Source organism: Prunus dulcis, chromosome 5 (assembly GCF_902201215.1).
Source record: "Prunus dulcis chromosome 5, ALMONDv2, whole genome shotgun sequence".
Taxonomy (NCBI): Eukaryota; Viridiplantae; Streptophyta; class Magnoliopsida; order Rosales; family Rosaceae; genus Prunus; species Prunus dulcis.
In genome coordinates this window covers 402,979-423,544 of record NC_047654.1, presented here as the reverse complement: position 1 = coordinate 423,544, position 20,566 = coordinate 402,979, and the positions used below count along the sequence as shown (strand labels likewise).

The following is a 20,566-nucleotide window of genomic DNA, read 5'->3' as shown; positions in this document are numbered from 1 at the left end:
TAGCCATGCCTAGCAACCAACAACTCATAAGCAGTTTTAACAGTAAACATCCCATTTGCCGCAAGTCAAGAAATTTGAATGTCTTTCAAATTGCTATTAAACCCAATAGGTGTACCAATCACTTTCTGGACAAGCTCATCAGTAAGAGCATCACGAAGCTTGTCAATGTCCCACCAACCATCTTCCACAAAACTATCCACAGTACATTCCAAATCATGAGAATTCAACACACCCTCTTGATGTAACAAGGGCTCCTCAGTGACCTAGTGATCCTTCCAGAACTTGATCATATCACCTTTACCCACTCTCTGTATCACACCTTGCCTAAGAAGCTTTGCCCCATACAGAATCCCCCTCCAAGTAGTAGAACACCCTTTTTTTTTTCTTTTAAGGAAGGATCCATTATGGACTGGTTTTTTTAAATATTTGCCCTAAAAAACAATTTGCCCATACCCCTTGGTCCTTACAATGGAGGTGACAACTAGTTTTAGCCAAGAGAGCTTGATTCATAGTAGTTGTTCTCTTAAATCCCAAACCACCCTTAGCTTAAGGACGAAAAGCCAAATCCCATTGGCATAAATGAATTTTTTGTTCCTTGTCATCCTCTTTTCTTTTCTATGCTAAGAACAAAAGTTCTTAATCAATTGAGCTACAAGCCTCTTGTCCACTATCCTATTTGTTAGCCCTTAATCCAACACAAGATGAAGTGGTTAAAAACATGCATAAAGCAACACTATAGTTGCCCCTTCATGTCCCAACAGCTGAATGCATGTGCCTTATGAAGAGAGTCCACTTAGCTTGTCTTTGTTGGACTTGGTTGTCAAAACATTGCATTTTCTCATGTATTACTTGTAAATATCAACATCAGCCATCTAGTTTCAGATGGAAACATAACAAGGGGAGAAATCTTTCCACTGACTAATAAACTCCACATCCTTCAAATCAGAAGGATCAATATCAATAGACGAGACGAGTTTTACCATATCAGTACACAAAAATTCTTCTTTCCAAAGAAATAGAATACACCTGAAGCTTCTCTCCTTGTGAAGCCAGGCACTCGAAATTATATAAACTACTGGCGCTTTAGTTTGCAATGGAAATCCTAGCACTATTATGCACAACACTTGAACCACATTAGAAATATGGACCAACCAACACACGACACCAGAGACTATACACCCAAAATGTTGGGACAAGACTAAATAAAAGAATCATATGTTGATTCTAACATGACTTTTTACAGAGTTTTTTTTATTCCTGTATGGCTGCTAGAAACCCGATTCCAGCACCCTCCAATCCATGACAACCCCCGCCACTTTTCCTGAGTAACGGAAGTAAAAAGGTTTAGATGCACCAAGGATAAACGTCCTACAGCGAAGAGCAGCAGGTTTCCTCCATCCTTCTCTGCCATCTGGAGCAACTCAGACATCTGTTTTCTCTGGTAAGCATGACTATGTATGACCTGCGGAAAATTGAATTGTATAAGACCGAGGCATAAATCTAGAAAGAAGTAAACCTGGGGATGCCAGGGCTTGCAATCATAAATCATAATCAGACTGAAAACACATCCAGATCAACAACACGAATTCAAACCGGTGAAAAATAATTCACGCTTAAGAGTTGGGTAATGAAATCTAGTATACAAACAAAATGCTCCAACAAGAATCACTATCTTTATTATTTACAATCATTGAGTAAGCACTAGAAGAGCAATTTCATATCTAGCTATACAACAGTGTAGAATCTTATTAGGTGAAGAACAGGAGGGCTACTAATGGCTATGGAAAACCACAAACATTTGCATATAGGTTTCAAATTTATTAATATTACAACAACAATCTAGTAATCATTCCATTAAACTGATTTGGACACTTATCTCCAACCTAGACCATGAAACCGCATGATCATCAGTTGGCCATAAAAGGTATCCTGAGAATATTATTAATTCAACTTGCCTTGCTCTTTCCAGAAAAAGTCTGTATAATCAGAATTTACAGAGCTCTTGCTTAACCTCACACGTGTAAATAAGATGACAAAATTTACCTCTAGAATGCAAAATAAAATTTGCAAGGCTAGATCTGAAGCCCGCCACTTAAGTAGCAGTTCTGCTGCTCTTAGTCCTGCTGCAATCTAAGGATACCTGCAAACAATATTAAGAAAACCTCAGAGCATTATACCATACTAGTGGCAGGTAGAAGCCTTTTTCTTTCTTTTGTTTTTCTTTGAGAAATAGATATAGAACTGACTGAACAAAATTCTACCCTGATGTGGGACTAACCTCAATCAACCCCTCACCCAGCTGTTTGCTCAGAACCACTACCCTGCATATATTGGGGAGCAGAAACTATAAAATGTGGTTGTGCCGCAACACTTGCTACCATACCTGATAAAAAATCACAGCACTTTTCCAGTTAGGTTTACCTACATACTACATGGTGTATTGATCTAGATGAAAAATCTATCTAGCTGTCTGTATGTCTCCAGCAGGATACTTCAAAGACTGCTTTACATTTGCTAAGTTTCTGTTCTTCCATATTCTTTCTTTATTCTATAAACTTAAAAGGATAGAAATCTAAGACTTTCAGTATCTGTGTTTAGGAAGAAAAAAAGCAGCCCCTTTCCTCCCTAGTATTGAATTTAATCTTTCCTTGCTAAATAAACAAATCATTCTGTTATGTTTTACTGTAGACAGGCAGAGCCATGTAGGACAAATAAAAATGGGCATAAAAAAAAGAACTACAATCTATCATGATCTGCCATCATTTTAGGTAGTGTGATCAAGCCAGAGTGGTCAAGCATCAGATTTTTTTAATGTCACAAAGTATGAGCTCTAATAGGTGCATGTTGGTGGCACAAAACTCCACTAACATTGTATTGAAGGATTAAAGAAAAATTTCAGGACATAAATGTACCTGTAGGATATGGTGCTTGAACTGGAGGCACTGGGGTAGTTGTAACTGCATTAACACTGGGTCCACCAAATTGGACTATCTGCTGAGCAGGCATTGCATATCCATGAACTGTAGGATAACCCTGACCACCAGGTATTGTTTGACCCAGTTGTCCATAAGGATAAAGAGCAGCATTAACCGTCCCTGGAACTCCATACATCTGAAGATATTGCTGACCCGCATAGGGGTTGTAAACACCCTACCAAAGAAATGACAATTTTGGGAGCAAGTCAGCACATACAACAACATAATATCCTCATTCATAAATCCAAAGAAAATACATTCACAGTTGTTGCCACTTAAGAACATTACTGACCTGTGAATAAGTGTATTCAGGTCCATAAGTTGCATACCTGCATATACAAAACAACCATTACAAGCTTAAATTTTAGAATTTCTATAGACAGAACATAGATGAGCTAATGTCCATCATCAAAATGAAAATAAAATTATACACATGACACTGCATTACACAACATAAGACACCACTACAAATCCATTACAATGCAAGGACCAAGGTTTCAGGCTAAACTACAGGCTGAAATGCTCCTGCACACTGAATGAGCAAACTCATGTATGAGATCAATCAATTAAATGGGAAGACTAGGAAACACAATTCTTGGTCCTCATTAAAGCCACCAATCCTAAGTCTTGCCTGTTCAATAAATATTAATCTACATATCCTCCGTAACTACCACTTCCATTTCCTGCATTTACCAATCACATCATGTCACACCATCTTAGTCTAGACAAACGAACCCTGATTACTAAGGGAATAACTAAGAATTTCTATTAATGAATGGCATTGCATGCTGTAATTGCCACATGCCACACAAGAAAGCATGGAAGAGAGAATAGTTGCTAAAAAAGATGTACCCAAAATAACTCAGATGTCACTAATCATTCCATGATCAACCCAATTAATACAAACAATGAAAACATACATACCAGTCGGCTAATAGTACACAATTAAACAGAACTCTATGGCATCATTAAATCTTATAAAAAGAACAGTAGTGGTTCTCAAAAAACATAAGCGCATGTGGGAACTGACATGCTTAAATGAGAGAAACGTACACTTCAAAAATATAATCCTACACATAGTAAAGTAGCGGTCTTAAAGGCACATAAGCACATATGAGAAACACCATGCTAAAACGAGAGCAATGTACATTTAAACAAAACAAAACAAAACACAAAAAGACTTCTACTTGATGTAGATGCTGAAAATATCTCATCATCGACTCAAAGTATATTTTCCTTGATTTACCGAACAAGAAATTTGAACAAATTTATAAAATGGTAAAAGAAGAAACTTGTCAGCAGAGCAATAATATTTAAGTATCAATGAATGGCCCAGAGCAGTACGTAATCCAACTTTGAATCATTCCTATAACATAATATTCTCTCAAAAATTATTAGATTGATTTGATACTTTAAGCCCAATTAACCTGAGAAGACTCTGTATCATAGTTTAGAGATTATACAATTCAAACAAGCTTTAAATGCACAACTCACCCGTAATTAGGATACATTAGCCCTTGTTGATAGTTGTAAGGAACAGGTTGCTGGTAGCCATATCCTCCAATGTAAGCCCCTCGGGTAGCTTGCATGCTTCCAATGTATGGAGCAGCTGGTCTCGGGCGCCCTGCAAGTAAAAATTGCAAAGTACAATAAGCAAATTTCAGTACTTGGAGAAAGGCTAGGCTAATATGTACAAAAATAACAGCTAGAAGTGAAATGATGGAATCACTCATGAGCATAGTTCTATTTTCTTCAAATCCGTGGAGGATTTTTCTGCTTAAAACAAATGGCACAAATAGCGCAAATACAATCATCACCCAACACAATGAAGTTTCAACTGAGCAAGAAATGGGAAACTACAAAGCGGGAACTTTTGGATAGTTATCCATCCAACAGACTGGGAAACCATACCATAATGCAAAGGTGGCCTCGGCCGCCTGAGTGAAGCCAGATTACAATTTGCCCGCCTGCCATCGATAATTGGAGTTGGATCGGCACAGGCTCGTGCGGCAGCCTCCGGTTCTCGGAAAGTCACCTAAACCCTCCATGTAAATACAAACAGAAACCAAGTCATTTCTAAAGTCAGACAGAACACATCCTTGCTTCTTCATACAAAAGGTGATTAGATTGCATGTGCTTCGCAGCTAACTCAAACTCATATTCATTTAGAAAATATGAATGAAAATGAAGAATCATACAAACCCAAAAACTGAAAACAATAATAAATACTCACAAAGCCATAGCCTTTGGATCGGCCTGTGTTCTTATCGGAAATAACAACGGCCTCGAGAATCTCTCCGAACTGCTCGAAATAGCGGCGCATGGTGTCGCTGTGAGTCTCCCAGGCGAGCCCCCCAACAAAGACCTTGGTGTAGGTAGTGTCACCAAAAGGGGAATTCAGGAACTGGAACCCAGATGGGCCGGAACTGGAACTCGACCCAGAACTCTGATACGCCATGAATGACAGTTGTTTTTAGCCAAACAGAGTAGAACCCAGATAGCCAGATAGCGGCAGAGGAAGACTCGGAAAGGAAAGAAAGAGAAGAAAAGAAGACGGAAATAGAGAGGCTATAAGAGTTGATAGTAGTAGGAGATGGTAAAGCCGACCCAATAGAGAGAGAGGAAGGCAATAGTTAAAAGATAAACCCTAGCAAAAACCCTAGATTTGGTGGGAGATATACTGGGGATCCATTGAATTTTTGTAGGAGATTCGAGGGAACAGGGATGGTCAATTTTGGCAGGAAATAAATAAGGAGGCACACAGTGATTTGATTAAATTAAACCCCCCTAATAAGAAACGTAATAAAAAGGGAAGAAAATTATGAAGAAAAAGAAAGTTGGTTTAAAAAGAAAAGAAAAGCCCCAGATGGGCCATGAGGAGGGGCTAGGTCGGTGCTAGTGGTGGGATTGGATGGAACATATAGAGCATGGACTGGCTGGCTCTCTATACGGAATAAAAGGAAAAGCGATATCACAGAGAGAGAGAGAGAGAGAGAGAGAGAAATGTTTGGATTGGGAGGTTGGTGATGGTGAAAACTTGCTAGGAGTAGCGGAGGTGAAGTAGAAGTGGTTTCCTTTTCTCTTTCCTCATCGCAGTTTCTATTTGTTGTTGTGACCTTGTTGACGATGGAAAGGAAAATGAAGAGAAATTGAAGAGGAAGGACAACCTATAATAATTCACAAAGGACTCACTCAAGGGAAAGCGTCATCATTTCCACTCAAACAGAAACAAAACAAACAATAACCGAGTTTTTGTCTTTTTATTTGTTGAAAAACTTTTAAGTAGAAGAAAAAAAAGAAAAAAAAAAAAGTAAGAGACTTTTCCATGGTATTCTGTTCTTTTGGGTTGGAGAGTTCTCAAACAAAGATGACAACTCGGCAGTGTGCGGCTTTGGGACCTACCTTCACCCCCCCTCTAAAACCAAGTTGAGTTGAGTTTGTTGGCTTACACGGACATGTAATTCCGGCACAGTATCCTACAATACGACGCCAACGCGGAACCAACACGGGAACATGAGGCCTTTCCTTTGGAGTTTGGAGACTCGGATTTTGAGTCTCGAATGTTCTTGTCACTTTCTCAAAAAAAGAAAACAAAAATTCATAACTTAGTTCAATTTTCTTTTCACTTTTATCAATTTTAATGTAATGAAAATTACTTATATATATTAACCCAAAATTCATTCACTTCTTTGTTCAAAGGGAAATGGTGTTTCACTACATATGTGGCTTATTATGCATTGTGAGGAGGGTTGGGTAGCAAACCGAATCGCACGTAGATGGCAAAAACTGCATGAATTTGCTTTTTTTAGAATCAACACCAAGCTAATGACCACTTTGAGAAATTGGTTCAATTCTGTCAATTTCACTAAGAAACTAAAAACAAAGAACGAGAAAGAAAGAGAGATCAAGCATGAGACGAAGATGGAGGAGAGACAAGATATGAGCTCTTAAATATATTTTTTTATACAATAATAACACAATTAGGCTTCTTAATAAAGTGCTATGGCGTTGGCATTATGAGCTAGAGGTGAGAGGCCTGAGTCCTCATGCCTCTAACTTCTACTAATATTTAGCATTTTAAAAGCATCAATTTAGTTCAAGTGAACCGGTGGTCGGATGTTTATGAATTGCGAACTCGAAGTCAAATTCGGTTATAAATTTATTTTATAAAAATCTAATCAAAACAAGCTGACCGGTTTTAGTTGGCTTGCTAATATTTAGCATTTTAAAAGCATTAGTTTGATTAAGATGAACTGGTGGTTTGGATATTTGCGAACAACAAATCAGGAGCCGATTCGGTTTAGTTTCCAACTAAAATTTTAAAAACAAATCAAATCAAATCAAATCAAACAGATTGATTTGGTTTGGTCAATTTTTCGATTCAATTGCACAACCCTAGTTGTGACTTTCTATGACTAAAAAGTGATGAATGTTCAATTTAAAGTGAAATGGTACAATCTTTATTTTTTAAACCTTTTGTGCTTCTTGTTGTTGGTAGACTATTCCGTATTTGAATTAATCACTTTTATGATTAATGTGGGTCTATATATGTATTAACTTTACGTGATTAGTTGTACTTGTATTGACCTTTGTGAGGTCTGAATTATATATCACCTTTCTTTCCAAAAAAATAATAAAAATAAAAATAAATACAATAGGGCTCCGTTTGGTTCATGAAAAAAGGAGATTTGGAAATGGCAAATCAATTGTTTTCCCATGTTTAGTAAGTTTAGGTATGGAAAATCGTTGTCTGGCTCATAGGAAAGTAAGGGGAAAAATGAAGTCATCCTCTAAACTTGGGTTTTGTTTTCCCTCATCATGGGAAAGTTTGGGAAAATAAGCTAACATTAAATACATATTTTTTATGACCATTTTATCCCCATTAACAATTTAGAATTACAATATATCATTAAATGCATTCTTTTTTTATTTGATTTAATATGGGTATAATTGAAAATTTATACAAATTTTGTTTTTCATTTCTATTCAAAACAAATGCGGGAAATGAAATAAAGTGATATTTACTTTCCCAACATTACCAAAGGTGAAAAAAGAATCTTCCATTCCCTTTCCTTGGAGAAATGACATGAAAAATAATTTCCCTCAAATTCATTCCATGAACCAAACGGACCCTAAGAACAATTACTTCCACATCTATGTAAAGGCGGGAGGTTATTCATTACGGAATATCAAAAGGCGAACTTGTTACAGAGTTTCGTTTTTAACCGTTTGATTATTTCTATGGTGCAGATTTAAAACAACATATAATAACCCGTCTCACACTCTCCGTCTCCTTCCTCTCTTCCTCCATTCTCATTTCTTCCCCATCTGTGTTGCTGAAATTTTCCTTCCATCTCCCTCCCTTCTCTCGCACTTTCCGTCTCCTTCTTCTCTTTCTTCCCCCATCTGTGTGGCTTAAGTTATTTTTTTCCGTTCTTTTGTTTTCCTTCTATCTCCTCTCTTCTCCCATTTCTTGCGGTAGCTCCTCTTGTCTCTCCCTCTGAGTTGTTTGCTTTATTATGGGATTGGAGAGTTTGTGGGGGTGTTTGGATTTTGACTGTGGGGCTTTGGGTGTTTCTGGTGGGGAGCATTTGGGTTGCTGTATTTTCCTTTTTATTCCTTCCTCTTCCACCATTTTGGGTTGTTGCTCTGGTTCTTTTGTTTTGCCATTTTACCCCCCTTTATTATTATTATTTTTTTCTGTTCTATTTTTTCTTCCTAACTTGTTTCCGCTTTCCACAAAAAAATAAAAAAGGACCAATTCCTTACTCAAAACCATAAATTAGTCATACATCAATGCAGTAGAACTCAGCCAAAACCATTATAAACAAAATAACAGAATGAAAAGTTATGCAATTGCCACGGATGAAAGCAACAGGGAAGAGAGTGTTGTGGAGGGAGAAGCATGGGTAGTGGACTGGAGATGGAGAAGTACGAGAAACGAGAGCGAGATGGAAGGAAAAAAATAAAAAAATAAAAGAAGGAAAATTTCACCCACATAGATGGGGGAAGAAATGAGCATGCAGGAAGAGAGGGAGGAAGGAGAATGCGAGAACAATCGGTTAGTAATTACGTGAGGGCTCTCCCCTTTACTTCTCTAAATGTGAGAGTATTCTCTCACACAGGAGGAGGAAGGGAAGGTGGTGAGGATGCAAGGGTTGGTGCTATCATATATCTAGCTTCATATCGTACGCATCTTCTCATGTTTCAAAATCTTACTCAATCTCAAAGTGAAAAACAATGTTCATCAAAATCAAATAGAACCTAACACAAAACCAATTGTATAATCCAAACACCAGTTCAAAATAGTAAATGAAAAAAGCTTAATGGTAACACTCTATCAGAATAAACCATAAGAATGATGCCGCAACCACTTTCTCAAAATTTGACTTCATTGGTAAACCATCAACTAAATAAACAGTTCTAACCCGCTTCCCCCCATGGCAGCACCCCAGCTCAAACCCCAGGGTCCAACTCCAATGTAACCACAAAGAGATTGAAATTATTTTTTGACAGAAGCATTCATATTTTAGTCAACACACTAACTGGAAATCGGGGGAAAAAAAAATACACAAGTCAAAATAGCAGAGGCCAACAACTGAAAACACTAATTAAAAGCATATATCATCATATAAAGATCAAAAGTAAATTTCCTCACGAAAATTCATTCCTTCCTACCACAAGTCCAAGTCCAAGTCGAATGGTCGAATCAACAATTATGAAATCAACAACGAGCACTGCAGTGGATTTAAATTTTGTTGAAGGCAACAATGTCACAGCTCTGGATATACTCGTTGCGTGGCTCAGCAGTAAGCTGCTCCTCAATGAGGTCATCGACAGAGACGAGGTCATCGACAATGGTGAGCATGATCTGCAACTTCTTGATCCCATAACCAACTGCAACCAATTTTGATGCTCCCCAGAAGAGACCCTCCATCTCCACACTGCGAACAGCCTCTTCGAGCTTCTTCATGTCAGTTTCATCATCCCAAGGCTTCACATCCAGAAGAACAGAGGATTTGCCGCTCTCCTTCTTCTTGGTAGATGCCTTTTTGGCTGCCTCCCTCTCTGCTTCTGCCTTCTTGTCCTCCTCGGTTTCATCACCGAAGAGATCCAAGTCGTCGTCGTCATCTCCTCCGGCTGCAGCAGGAGCAGCAGCCTTGCCGCTTCCGATTCTGACTCCGACTGCCTTGCCGGGGAAGTTTGCGGCGAGTTGGGATGAAACGCAGTCGTACCACTTGCTCACATTCGCAAAGGAACCGGGCTTCCCCAGCACCGCTGCGTACACCTTTATGTCATCCAGAGTAAGCTGGTCTCTGGTAGGGTTTTGAATTATTCATCAATTTTAGTATTTATACCAAAAACAAGAACAAAACCAAGGAAAAGAAGAAGAAGAAATTACCCGGAGATGTAAGATTTTCCGGCGAGGAAGTCGTCGAGGGACTTGAGGCCTGCTTCTGTGTAGAGATCTGAGAATGTAATGGCCATTGCTAGAGAGGGTTGTAGTGAGGCGGCCAAAGGCTTAAAGTAGTGAGAGATATTATGCGAAGAGGGCGATCTGAATCATCATCGTCTCCTATTTATATTATTATATCATTGGACAAACCCTAGATGGGTATGAACGGCATATTGGGATAATATTCGTTTTTCTCTTCATATCTCCTGCCCAGCGACCCGGCCCGGCCCTTTTCCCTATTCTATTTTTTTTTTTTTGGTCAACACTTTTCCCTATTCTATTTGCTTTGGGTAAAAGTATCCACTGTATGACAAGGAATAGGAGGAAAAATTATTTTGTTTAAAAAAAAAAAAGGGAAAATATATGAAAATAGACTCATCGCAAATGCTTAATAAATGCAAGAATCAATTACAAATATTCATTAGAAGGGTTTTTAATCGCAATGCTCAGTGAACTTATATTCGAGTTTTCTTTTGTCATCTAACTAATTTTCGTATAGTTTTGGTCCTCCAACTTTTTTATTCTTGTCAATTCAGTTTCTAAGTCACATTTTATGCAGATTTTAATCACGTGAATGACATGTGACCTATATGACGTACTTTCTTGGAGTAAATTTGACTTTTGAATTTAGGAATTTTGAGAATTTTGGTGAATTATGCTTTCAATTTGAAGGAAATGGGACAACTAGGTTAATTAGGTTTCAAATTTTGGGAAATGGGTAGTAGAGAGCTGGGTAGGCCATTTTAGAAGATGTTTGTGCCCAAATTGGAGGTTTTACCTAGGGGTAGAATCGGTTTGGTAATCGAACCGATGGGCCAGTACTGATGACCGACCAAGAGTAGTTGGTTTAAAGAAAATTGAAACTATCGCCAACCAATTTGCAGTGGATTCGCCGATTGTCGATAATACCGCAAGTAGCGGTCGGGGCTGTTCGGTGGTTGGCCTACCCGAAACGAACAGATTGGGGTCTTTTGACCAAATTTTTTTAGCCCACTTCACATTTTATGGTTTGCAATTTGGGATTTGAATGCAGTTTTTAAGTCCAGTTTTGTTGGCCAATGTTTTAAGGACTATTTTTGGATAGTTGTAGTTGGGCAAACATGATAAAATGAGAAATTGAAGCCTAAAAGGTAAAACTACAATTAAACATGCTCAAAACATAAATTGAAGTCTAAAACTAAACGTCCAAATCCAAAGTACAACATAGTTGACTTAAGTTACAACCCAACAAAAGAAGAAGTTTGAATTAGTTTACAACCCAAAAAAAAAGTTTAAGTTTGATAAAGTAGAAGTTTTAATTAGTTTACAACCCAAACAAAAGTAGGCACTTGGCTTGAGCATTACAAATGTGATGGAGTTGAAGGAGACAAAATGCTTGTTGAAGTAGAAACTTGAGCATTACCACCTTGAGCCTTAGCGGCCACTACATGAAAAAATAAATAGGAATATGTACATATTAGTAGAAGCATTAAACCATCAAAGCATCAATAAAAATTGAAATACTTACTTGCTTGAATTTATTCAAGTTCCTTATAAAGCAATTTCCTCATCCGTTGGTTCCTTGTTTAAGTTAAATTCGTCCGCCCTAAGCCAATCATGAGTACATACTAATGCCTATACCATTTTTGGAGTAAATGAGCTTCTAAAAGGATCCACAATCCTTTTGTCCAGGCTAAAGGCATTCTCACTAGCAACCGTAGAGGAAGGGATTGCAAATATGTCTTTGGCAACCTTAGAAAGGATTGGATATCTTGATTGATTCCCTTTCCACCCATCCAAAAGGTTGAAGTTTTTGTTCCTTGGGTTTTCAAATGGATCGGCAAAAATATTTATCAACTTCATTAGAGATTGTTGGAAGTTTGAATGAGATTCAAGAACATTTGTCCCACAATGGTAGAAAGTAGAATGAGTGAGGTCTTTATAAATGTGGAAGTCCCACACTTAGTAAATGGAAGTAGGCCAAGTGGAATCCAATTGGGCTTCAAAAATGATTTGGGCTTTGAATATTATATAAAACTATATAATATTTAATGGTAAAAAAGATGGGCCTTGGGGCACTTTCATATTTAAATTAATTTTTTGGTTTCGATTAATAATTTTTTATTAATTCGGATTAGTTTAATTAACTGTTTTCCAACAGTTATGACTCTTCTAATAAGGTTTCAGAGGTTTATTTAAATCAAATAAAGCCTCACTCGTTTGTTATAGAAAAAGCATTCTACAAGCACATTTCATCCTATCTGAGAGAAAAAGAAACAAAGTTCGCCAGATTCTAAGTCCGAGTGCTAGGGCTTAGAATACAGTTAGTTAACTTCTGGGATGCAGTCGCCTGTAAAACTTCAAGCATCGAGAATGGGTGAAATTACTGTCTTTAGGACATTACAACAAATCTGCAAGTCTCTATCTCGAATCCAAGTCAGTTTCATTTGTTGTTTACATACTGCATTATGTATTATAGTTTGTTATAAATTCTATTTAGTTGATTCATATATATATATATATATTGTTAATATATAATTATTTTAAATAGTCACTGATTGTTGTTTTTCTAATAGAGATCTCCATTTGTTGTTCTTCCTTCCTTTGAAGCAACATCTCCCTCAACATTTGAGAATAAGCATCATAACCATCAAGCTCATCTTCTAAACCGTCATCATGTCTCTCATCTAGTGTTTGTAGAGGACCTAAGTTACCAACACCTCTATACTCATTATACAACATGAGTAAGGCACTTTTGACTTCATCCCCAATAGCTTCATCTTGAGCAAGGCAAGCTTCCATCTATGGTCTAACACATTCCCTATAAACACAAGTTTGTTGACACCCTCAAAGCTAACCCAATACTTTTCCCATTCGAGCTTCATTGAAGAAGCCACCTTTTGCAAAGTTTCATCCCCCCTCATCTTTAATTTTTCTTTCAATCTCAACTTGTAACCCAACCAATTCGGTAAACATGATATTGGATGTACAAGTTTTGGTGACACTAAGCTTTAGGGTGGTTTCATAAAACTTTTTAAGAAAATGCACAAAGGCTTGTGCATTCTCCCAATCCAACTCAGTTGGTGGCCCAACTCTTTTCACAGGGTTTTTTTTTTTTTTTTTCCTCTTTTTCCCATCCTTCTCAAGCTCATTAAAGTAAGCAACAAATGAAGCATTGTCACGACCAGATTCGAGAATAAGGAATATTCTCGAATCAGGGTGTGAGTCATACAATAGTCATAAGAATAAAATCCTGTAACCATGATATGATGAGAAATAGAGCCATAAATAATACAAATTTACTTAACATCACAAAATCAGAGTCGCAATAGCTCGTAGTTAAATACACACTAAGATCATTATCAAACGGTTGACTACTTACAAACATTAATTACACCAATCAACAACAAAAGCCTAGCAGCTTAGTTGAAACCCGCTTCCTTAAACATCATCTTGAATCCTGCACAATCTATTAGGGTATGAGTATTCTAATGCCCAGTAGAGTACCGTCAAAGCCCTCAAGGTTAGCTATCACAATTAATCAAAGTGTCATGCATCAAACAACACAAGATATATAAATTATGCAATCAGACCAGATAAATAACTTTGCATATAAGGTGATGCCATGAACTCACTCCCTTCTAATCCCACTAATTCATACCTTAGAGCAACAAGCCTACATGTCCCATACCATGCGTTTTACCACTGTGGCTCTGAATACCCTAAAATATGGACTAATGCCCATCCGTCCATTAACCCATTTTTCTTTTGTTTACGAATTTCTCAACTTTCACTTTTCATTAGAGGCCCTGCTCCCATCATCTCAATATATTTAAGCCCTGCTCTCGTCACCTGAATATATTCCACATTTTTACTCAGATATATCCAAGGCATTTTCCTACCCCTTAGATATATCTCAAACGACACACACATCCTAAACACCATTGTATTTATGATGCATATGTAATGCAATGCAAATATAATTTATCTATGCAGAATAATAATACAAACAATAACAATAATATATCAGGCTTAATCACATGAATAATAATATTCACCCAACATCAAATAATATCCACGGAGAAAGATCAATAATAATATTCACATAACATCAAATAATATTCACCGAGGAAAGCAACAATAATATTCATATTTATAGTACTATGTATAAGCACTAAGATTAAAAGTGACATAGCCCAATCATCGGGAAATCAGGAAACCCTACCTTATGTCACAAATAGTTAAAATGACGAAATTACCCTTCAGAGGTTGCCGGGTTCACTCCCGTTCTGAGATTTGAAAAATATAACATAAATGAGGTTAGAAATTCTAATTGAAAACAAAAAACTTTTACTCTTAACATGGAGAGTGTGGTACCCTCTCTAAGTTACAACCTTCAAAACGACCCGAAACCTATATCATCGGACTCGGATCGAGAAATTGAGTCGGATGGACTAAAAATATAGCGTCGGAGGCTGCCGAAACAGCCTCCACATTCTGCCACTAGCTAGAGCCGCGAGTGGGCTTGTTTGTTCATCATCTTCCAAAAATATGCAACTTTTCCTTGTTTTTTTCCAGACTAAAACCTAGAATTTGTGAGACGTTTTGACCAACCTAAAGTTAACAAAATTGGGTAAACTTGCAATGGGTTTGAAGCTTATTCCCTCTAGTTTCTAACCCAACAAACCACACTTAAAATGGCGCTAAAATGAAGGAGAAAATTGGCTCCAAAGTTGGACTCATTGCTAGTTTTCTGCAGAAAACAGATTTTTTTTTCACACTTTGCACATGTGTTTGATGTATCAAAGCTCAACCAAATTCGACGAAACTAATTTGTTTTTGTTCCTTGCCAAGTCTAGGTTAAAACTCAACAAATGGATTCCTCAAGCACTCAAAGGATTGGGAGAAAAAGAGAGCCAAAGTGAGGCTCGCGGACTGCAAATTTTCAGATTTGGTTCTAAGTTTTTTTCAACCATTCTATCACTTCCAAGTTGTTCCTAAGGCTTCTAAAACTCTTCTAAAGTTCATACCTATCATTAGACCTCATCAAAAACTCAAAATGGAACCAAAATCATAGACACCCACATTTGAAAAATTGCTCTATCCACCCAACCCAAAAATGGAAGTTCAAACTCTTTCAATTCAATTTCTCTAACACTTAAGTGACTCAAATTACTCTTTAAGGTACTAGAATCACACAAACTCAAAGTTAAAAAAAATCACAAATTCGAAATTTGACTCACCCTTGAAGATTTCTCCTTTCTTCCTCCTATTCTTCCTTCCCTTCCTCACCCAACTTCCATCTCCTTCATCCTATAATCTTATCTTAGCTTAAACAATTATTACCTTTAGCCTAGACTAGGTGATTCATCTCCCTAATAGGTGAACAACTCACCTCTCAATCCAAAATCACTTGATAAAAATACCTATAATTATTCTTCACCATAATATTATTTTTCACTTAATCAGAAAGTCCACCTTAAATTTTTCGGGGTATTACAAGCATTCTCGTCCGCCATCCTATACTTAAATGCACCATCAAACATTTTATAAGTGGCATTCCACCTTTTTGCCACATCCAAAGGAATGTTTGCCATCATATTCAGGCTCTCTAAAATGGAAAAATCCCTAAACTTATCCAACCTTGATGGTGCAGAATGTATGTACTTCACACAATTTCTAATCCCCTGAATTGAGCTGGAAAGCTCCTTTAACCCATCCTTAACAACCAAATTAAGAATGTGACAAGCACACCTCATATGCAAATATTTGTCGTCAAGCATAAGAGTGTTTAATGACTTAAACCTCTTGGCCATATAGTCCACCGCCCTATCATTGCACAAGCATTATCAATCGTAATGTCAAACACCTTCTTTATCCCCCCTCCCCAACTATTCAAACAAGCATCTAAACGCTTCCCAATGTCATCACCCTTGCGACTTGTGATCTTAATGAAATTTATTATCCTCTTATACAACTTCCATTCATGATCCATGTAATGGGCTGTGACTGCCATGTAGTTGATGTTTTGGATAGAGATCCAAGTATCGGTTGTGATACTTACTCTTTGATCACTTATCACACTCATAATCTTAGTCTTCTCGACTAAAAATAAATCCCACACTCCCTTAGCAACCTTCTTCCTATTATGGATCATGAATCTAGGTTAAAGATCATGGATAAAATCCTTAAACCTCGTCCCCTCCACCGCCCGAAAAGGGATCTCATCCTTGATGATATATTTCACACACTTCATTTTCAATCATGCTTGATTGAAGGTATGGGGCACCAAAGCACTATCATTGCCCCCTTGTGCCAACACTGATTGGTTTGCATCACACTTTCCATAGATAAGAGATAGCTTGCATCAATTTTCTAAGTGGGTTTTCAACCCGGTTGTCCCATTTTTTTTGGGATCCGCTGGCATCTCTGCTTTGCAGTAATTGCAAATCCTAATTATTCTCTCAACCGTCATATGATTTGTTTGTTATGTTCAGTTTTGTCAAGTTGAAATTGCTAACTTTCTTATGTTGGTAAATGGGGGCTTGAAGCCCATTGCATCTTTTGCTAATTGGTGTGTGGTTTATACCTTGTGTTTGTTGTACGTTTGGGAAATAATTATGTTGCTATGCATGTAGATTTCTGGGTTTTGAGCCTTTTTCAAGGGATACTCTGCTGGTTTCCGGTGTAAGTCAAACCCTAAAGCCATTTTTGAGTTTAGGGCAAAAAGGGTATTCTGGTCATTCGTGCCCAACACCTGCCAGGTGTTGGACATGCACAGGGTTCAACATAGATTCCAAAGTGGGAATTTGGGTCGGGTCCTTTCATAACCAACCAATCCAACTCCTAAAAAGTCCATGGGAATTATTAGACTAAAACAAACTAAGAAACAAGATCACCGCTCCACATCCTCTTGGGCAACCTAAAGAGAGCTATAGCGCCATACCGACTAAACCCATAGTTCTTGAACCGACTGAACCCCAACTTGACGCAACTCGACATCATCCCCGCCTCGTAGCTCCAAATCTAAATTGAAGGATGACAATTGGAGCCAAATTCTTGCATGTGTGGGCTAAAAGACAACAACTATTTAATGGTGACGCCAATATTTCACAATGACTGCTTTTACATCACAAAACAAAACAAAAAAACAAAAAATCCAAGGGATACGGAGTAGGAAGGGTGGTAGGCGACCCCAAAAAGGGGCGAAGGCTAGGGATTTTTGTAAGAACCCAAAACAAAATATCTAAAAAGAAAGAAAATATCTAAAAAGTAAGGAAAATATCTTTTAGCAAAAAGACCAAATTGCCCTTGCATATTTTAATGGGGGAAAATTTGACTTTTTAATCGAGAAAGAATTTGGGAATTCCGCTTACGCCACTGCGTAGAGTGCGGCGAAATGAGTTCGTAGACACGGAGTAGACCCGAATCGGAGCCGTAACGAAGAAGATATGGTCTAAAAATCGCGAAGGGCAAAACGGTAATTTGGCCAAAAAGTCAGATTTTTATACTCCTTTCTCTCTCTCTCTCCCCCGTCACTTTCTCTCTCTTCCTCTCTCTCTCTCTCTCTCGCGCGAAACAGGGCCGTGCGACCCTTCGCCTTCTCGGCGACGGCCCGGCCACCACAGGCCGAGCCGATCTCCGCCGTGGGTACCATCGGGTCCGGCTCCGTGTCGCCGTCACAACCTGACCAACCTCCACCACAGGGCCGCCCTGAGCTGGCCGGAAAACCATGTTTTCCGGCGGAGGTTCCTTCGAAGCCACCCGAACTTCCAGCTCAAAATTCTCCTTCGTTTCTCCACCAAATCGATCGAGTAAGGTATGGTTTTTGAGCTATTTTTCGTGTTCTAGCTGATGGGTATATGGGCTTCGACCGATTTTAGCTCTAAGGGGTTCGATTTTCGACTTGAAATTTGGCCAAAACTTCAGCCCTTCGAAACTACTATTTCTGGTCACTCTTTGGGGGTGGTCCAAGAACAAAAGTGACTCCAAATGGGGTGTTTTACCTAGGGTAGGAGTTTGGAGTCTTGGTTCCCAGATTTTTCGGCCACCCGAAATCGCTTTGGGCACCCAAAGCTGCCCGCGCGTGCTGGAGCGCGTGGGCGAGGGTACCAATGTAATTCTGGGCAGATTTGTGACCCTCGTGTCGTCACGAGCGTGTGGGATTTCGCGGATCTCGATTCGGAGTCCGTTTGAGCCCCGAACGGATTTTCCATATCGCGCGATCCGTGGGTGCAGTGTCGTTAAATCGTCGGATCGCGCTGAATTTTGGATATGTCGGTATACACGATGTCAGGATCGTGTAGGATTCGACGGATTGCAAATCGGAGTCCCGGATACTCCGGAATCGCGAACCCTGGGGCTAGGGTTTGGATTTTAAGCGATAATGCGATTTTGGCCAATCCGACCGTCCGATTTGGACCAAACTCGCAAAACATGGTTCCCTCTCTGTAAGGAACCTTCAGGGAAGCCCAGATTGGTTATTGGAGATCGTGGACCCACGGGGTCCCGGGTCGGCCGATCGGGCAGTGTATCGCTTAGTTGAGCGTCGGACCCTTTAAAACTGTTCCAAGCATTTGAAAAAGGCTAATGTGGGCATAGGAGTAATTTGAATTGAAAGGCACGTACTTCTAGGAGCCGGGGGCAGGGTGTTTAATTTAATTCTTTTATTCAGCGGTTTACTGATTTATTATTCATGGGTAATCAGGCATCAGAGGTCCAGCCGACCAGCAGGAGAAACCTTCAAAGGGTCGATTTAGCTCGGACCATCTGTGAGTGGACTTTCTTTCGTAAATTATTTTATAAATGAGTTATATAGAGGATTTCCATAAATAAGATTTTATAAGTGATTTTATTTTGATTTTATATAAAAGAGTTTTTATAAATGAGTTTATTCGAATAAATTTCCTTATTTGATCTTGAGTACGTTTTATTATGGTTCCGAACACGATTATTACAGTAATAGTTCTATAAGTCGGTGCTGCTTATTTACCAGTTATAGAAACAGAGTTTGAGTTTCGAATCAGTTGAGACCGCAGCACGACTTGAGTTTTACAGTTATTATTCAGATATTTCTTTTTAAAGGAATTTATTTTAAAACCACCTCGTACCCGTTTTTTTTATGGTGATTACCCAGAGTCGGACCGATGTCTACGGACATCCAGTCTGATTATAGTTCAGTCAGTGCACTTGACTTTGCCTCACGAGTTTCGGGGACGCTCGGACCGTGAGTGCCAGGATTTGCGGCTCGGCAGACTTGGTGTCCCGAGACCTGCCAGGATTGCGGCTCGGCCGACTCTGTGTCCCCGAGACCTGCCAGGATTGCGGATCAGGCTGACTACGGTCCCCTGCATCCTGCCAGAGCGACTCGAGCTTACTTGGTGTCATCGAGGAATCTGCCGACGGGACAGGCCGATCATAGTCCCCTGATTTCGCCAGTTTGCGGCTCGGGTAGCCTGTGTGACGTCCGAGACCTGCCAGGGAATTGACGGATATGACAGGGGTACAAATTGGTGGTATTTTCGAAGAATTTTGAGTTTCTTTTATTTAATGATGATTTTCAGTTATTTTATATCAGCTTTTTTTTATTTTTCAGGCATAGATACCTTTATATTTGTTCAGTTATGCAAGGTTTGAGTACAGAGTTTTTATACACGTTTGATTTCAGCATTTTTATGCAAGCTTTGATTTCAGTAGTTTTGTATGAAACTTTCGAGCTTGAATATGACTGATATAGAATGCCTTGAGTTGAATATGCTTGATGCAAAAGAGAACGTATTCAGTTTTATTTAACTATTTTTTTCCATGGGGGATATTATGTTTATGAAAATTGTTTTGAAGAACATTATTTTTGTCCACTCACATTTTCAACCTGTTTTTTGCCCCCAGGCCGTAGAAGTATGCGGAATCCACCACCGGGCCATTCATAGCTTCCGTGCCTCAAAGCCAGGTATAATGTTGTAAGAAATCCTCACAACCCTGAAGGACCTAGAAAACGCTCTGATATCTAGTTGAAAATTTAGTGATTAGAGTTGAAATTGATTACTGGAAACATTCTGGCAGTTGGGAGGAAATATTTGAAATTGTTTGACAGGTGAAAATTTTTGGGATTAGTCAAAAATACAGGGGAGACTCTGCCGAATTTTCGGCAGAAGTC

General features: G+C 38.7%; 2 protein-coding genes across 4 annotated transcripts; both read right to left on the bottom strand.

Annotated features, from left to right (window-relative positions):
- Positions 1-887: 887 nt before the first annotated feature.
- Positions 888-6,224, bottom strand: LOC117627916 (RNA-binding protein 24). 3 transcript variants are annotated; one of them, XM_034360233.1, is made up of 8 exons: positions 5,209-6,224; positions 4,887-5,010; positions 4,470-4,599; positions 3,268-3,304; positions 2,913-3,150; positions 2,279-2,321; positions 2,044-2,140; positions 888-1,462 (listed from the first exon to the last, which is right to left on the bottom strand). In XM_034360233.1, exons 1-6 carry the CDS (start codon positions 5,431-5,433, stop codon positions 2,317-2,319), a joined length of 759 nt encoding a protein of 252 aa, XP_034216124.1. In that variant the 5' UTR covers positions 5,434-6,224; the 3' UTR covers positions 888-1,462; positions 2,044-2,140; positions 2,279-2,316. The 3 variants fall into 3 exon arrangements, with proteins under 3 accessions (XP_034216124.1, XP_034216122.1, XP_034216123.1); XM_034360231.1 differs by having other exon boundaries at positions 2,279-2,383; positions 5,209-6,220; XM_034360232.1 differs by lacking the exon at positions 2,279-2,321 and having other exon boundaries at positions 5,209-6,222.
- A 3,233-nt stretch (positions 6,225-9,457) lies between these two features.
- On the bottom strand, positions 9,458-10,629 carry LOC117628085 (elongation factor 1-beta 2). Its single transcript, XM_034360452.1, has 2 exons — positions 10,378-10,629; positions 9,458-10,291 (listed from the first exon to the last, which is right to left on the bottom strand). The coding sequence occupies exons 1-2, from the start codon at positions 10,461-10,463 to the stop codon at positions 9,724-9,726; spliced, it is 654 nt and encodes a 217-aa protein (XP_034216343.1). The 5' UTR covers positions 10,464-10,629; the 3' UTR covers positions 9,458-9,723.
- Positions 10,630-20,566: the final 9,937 nt, after the last annotated feature.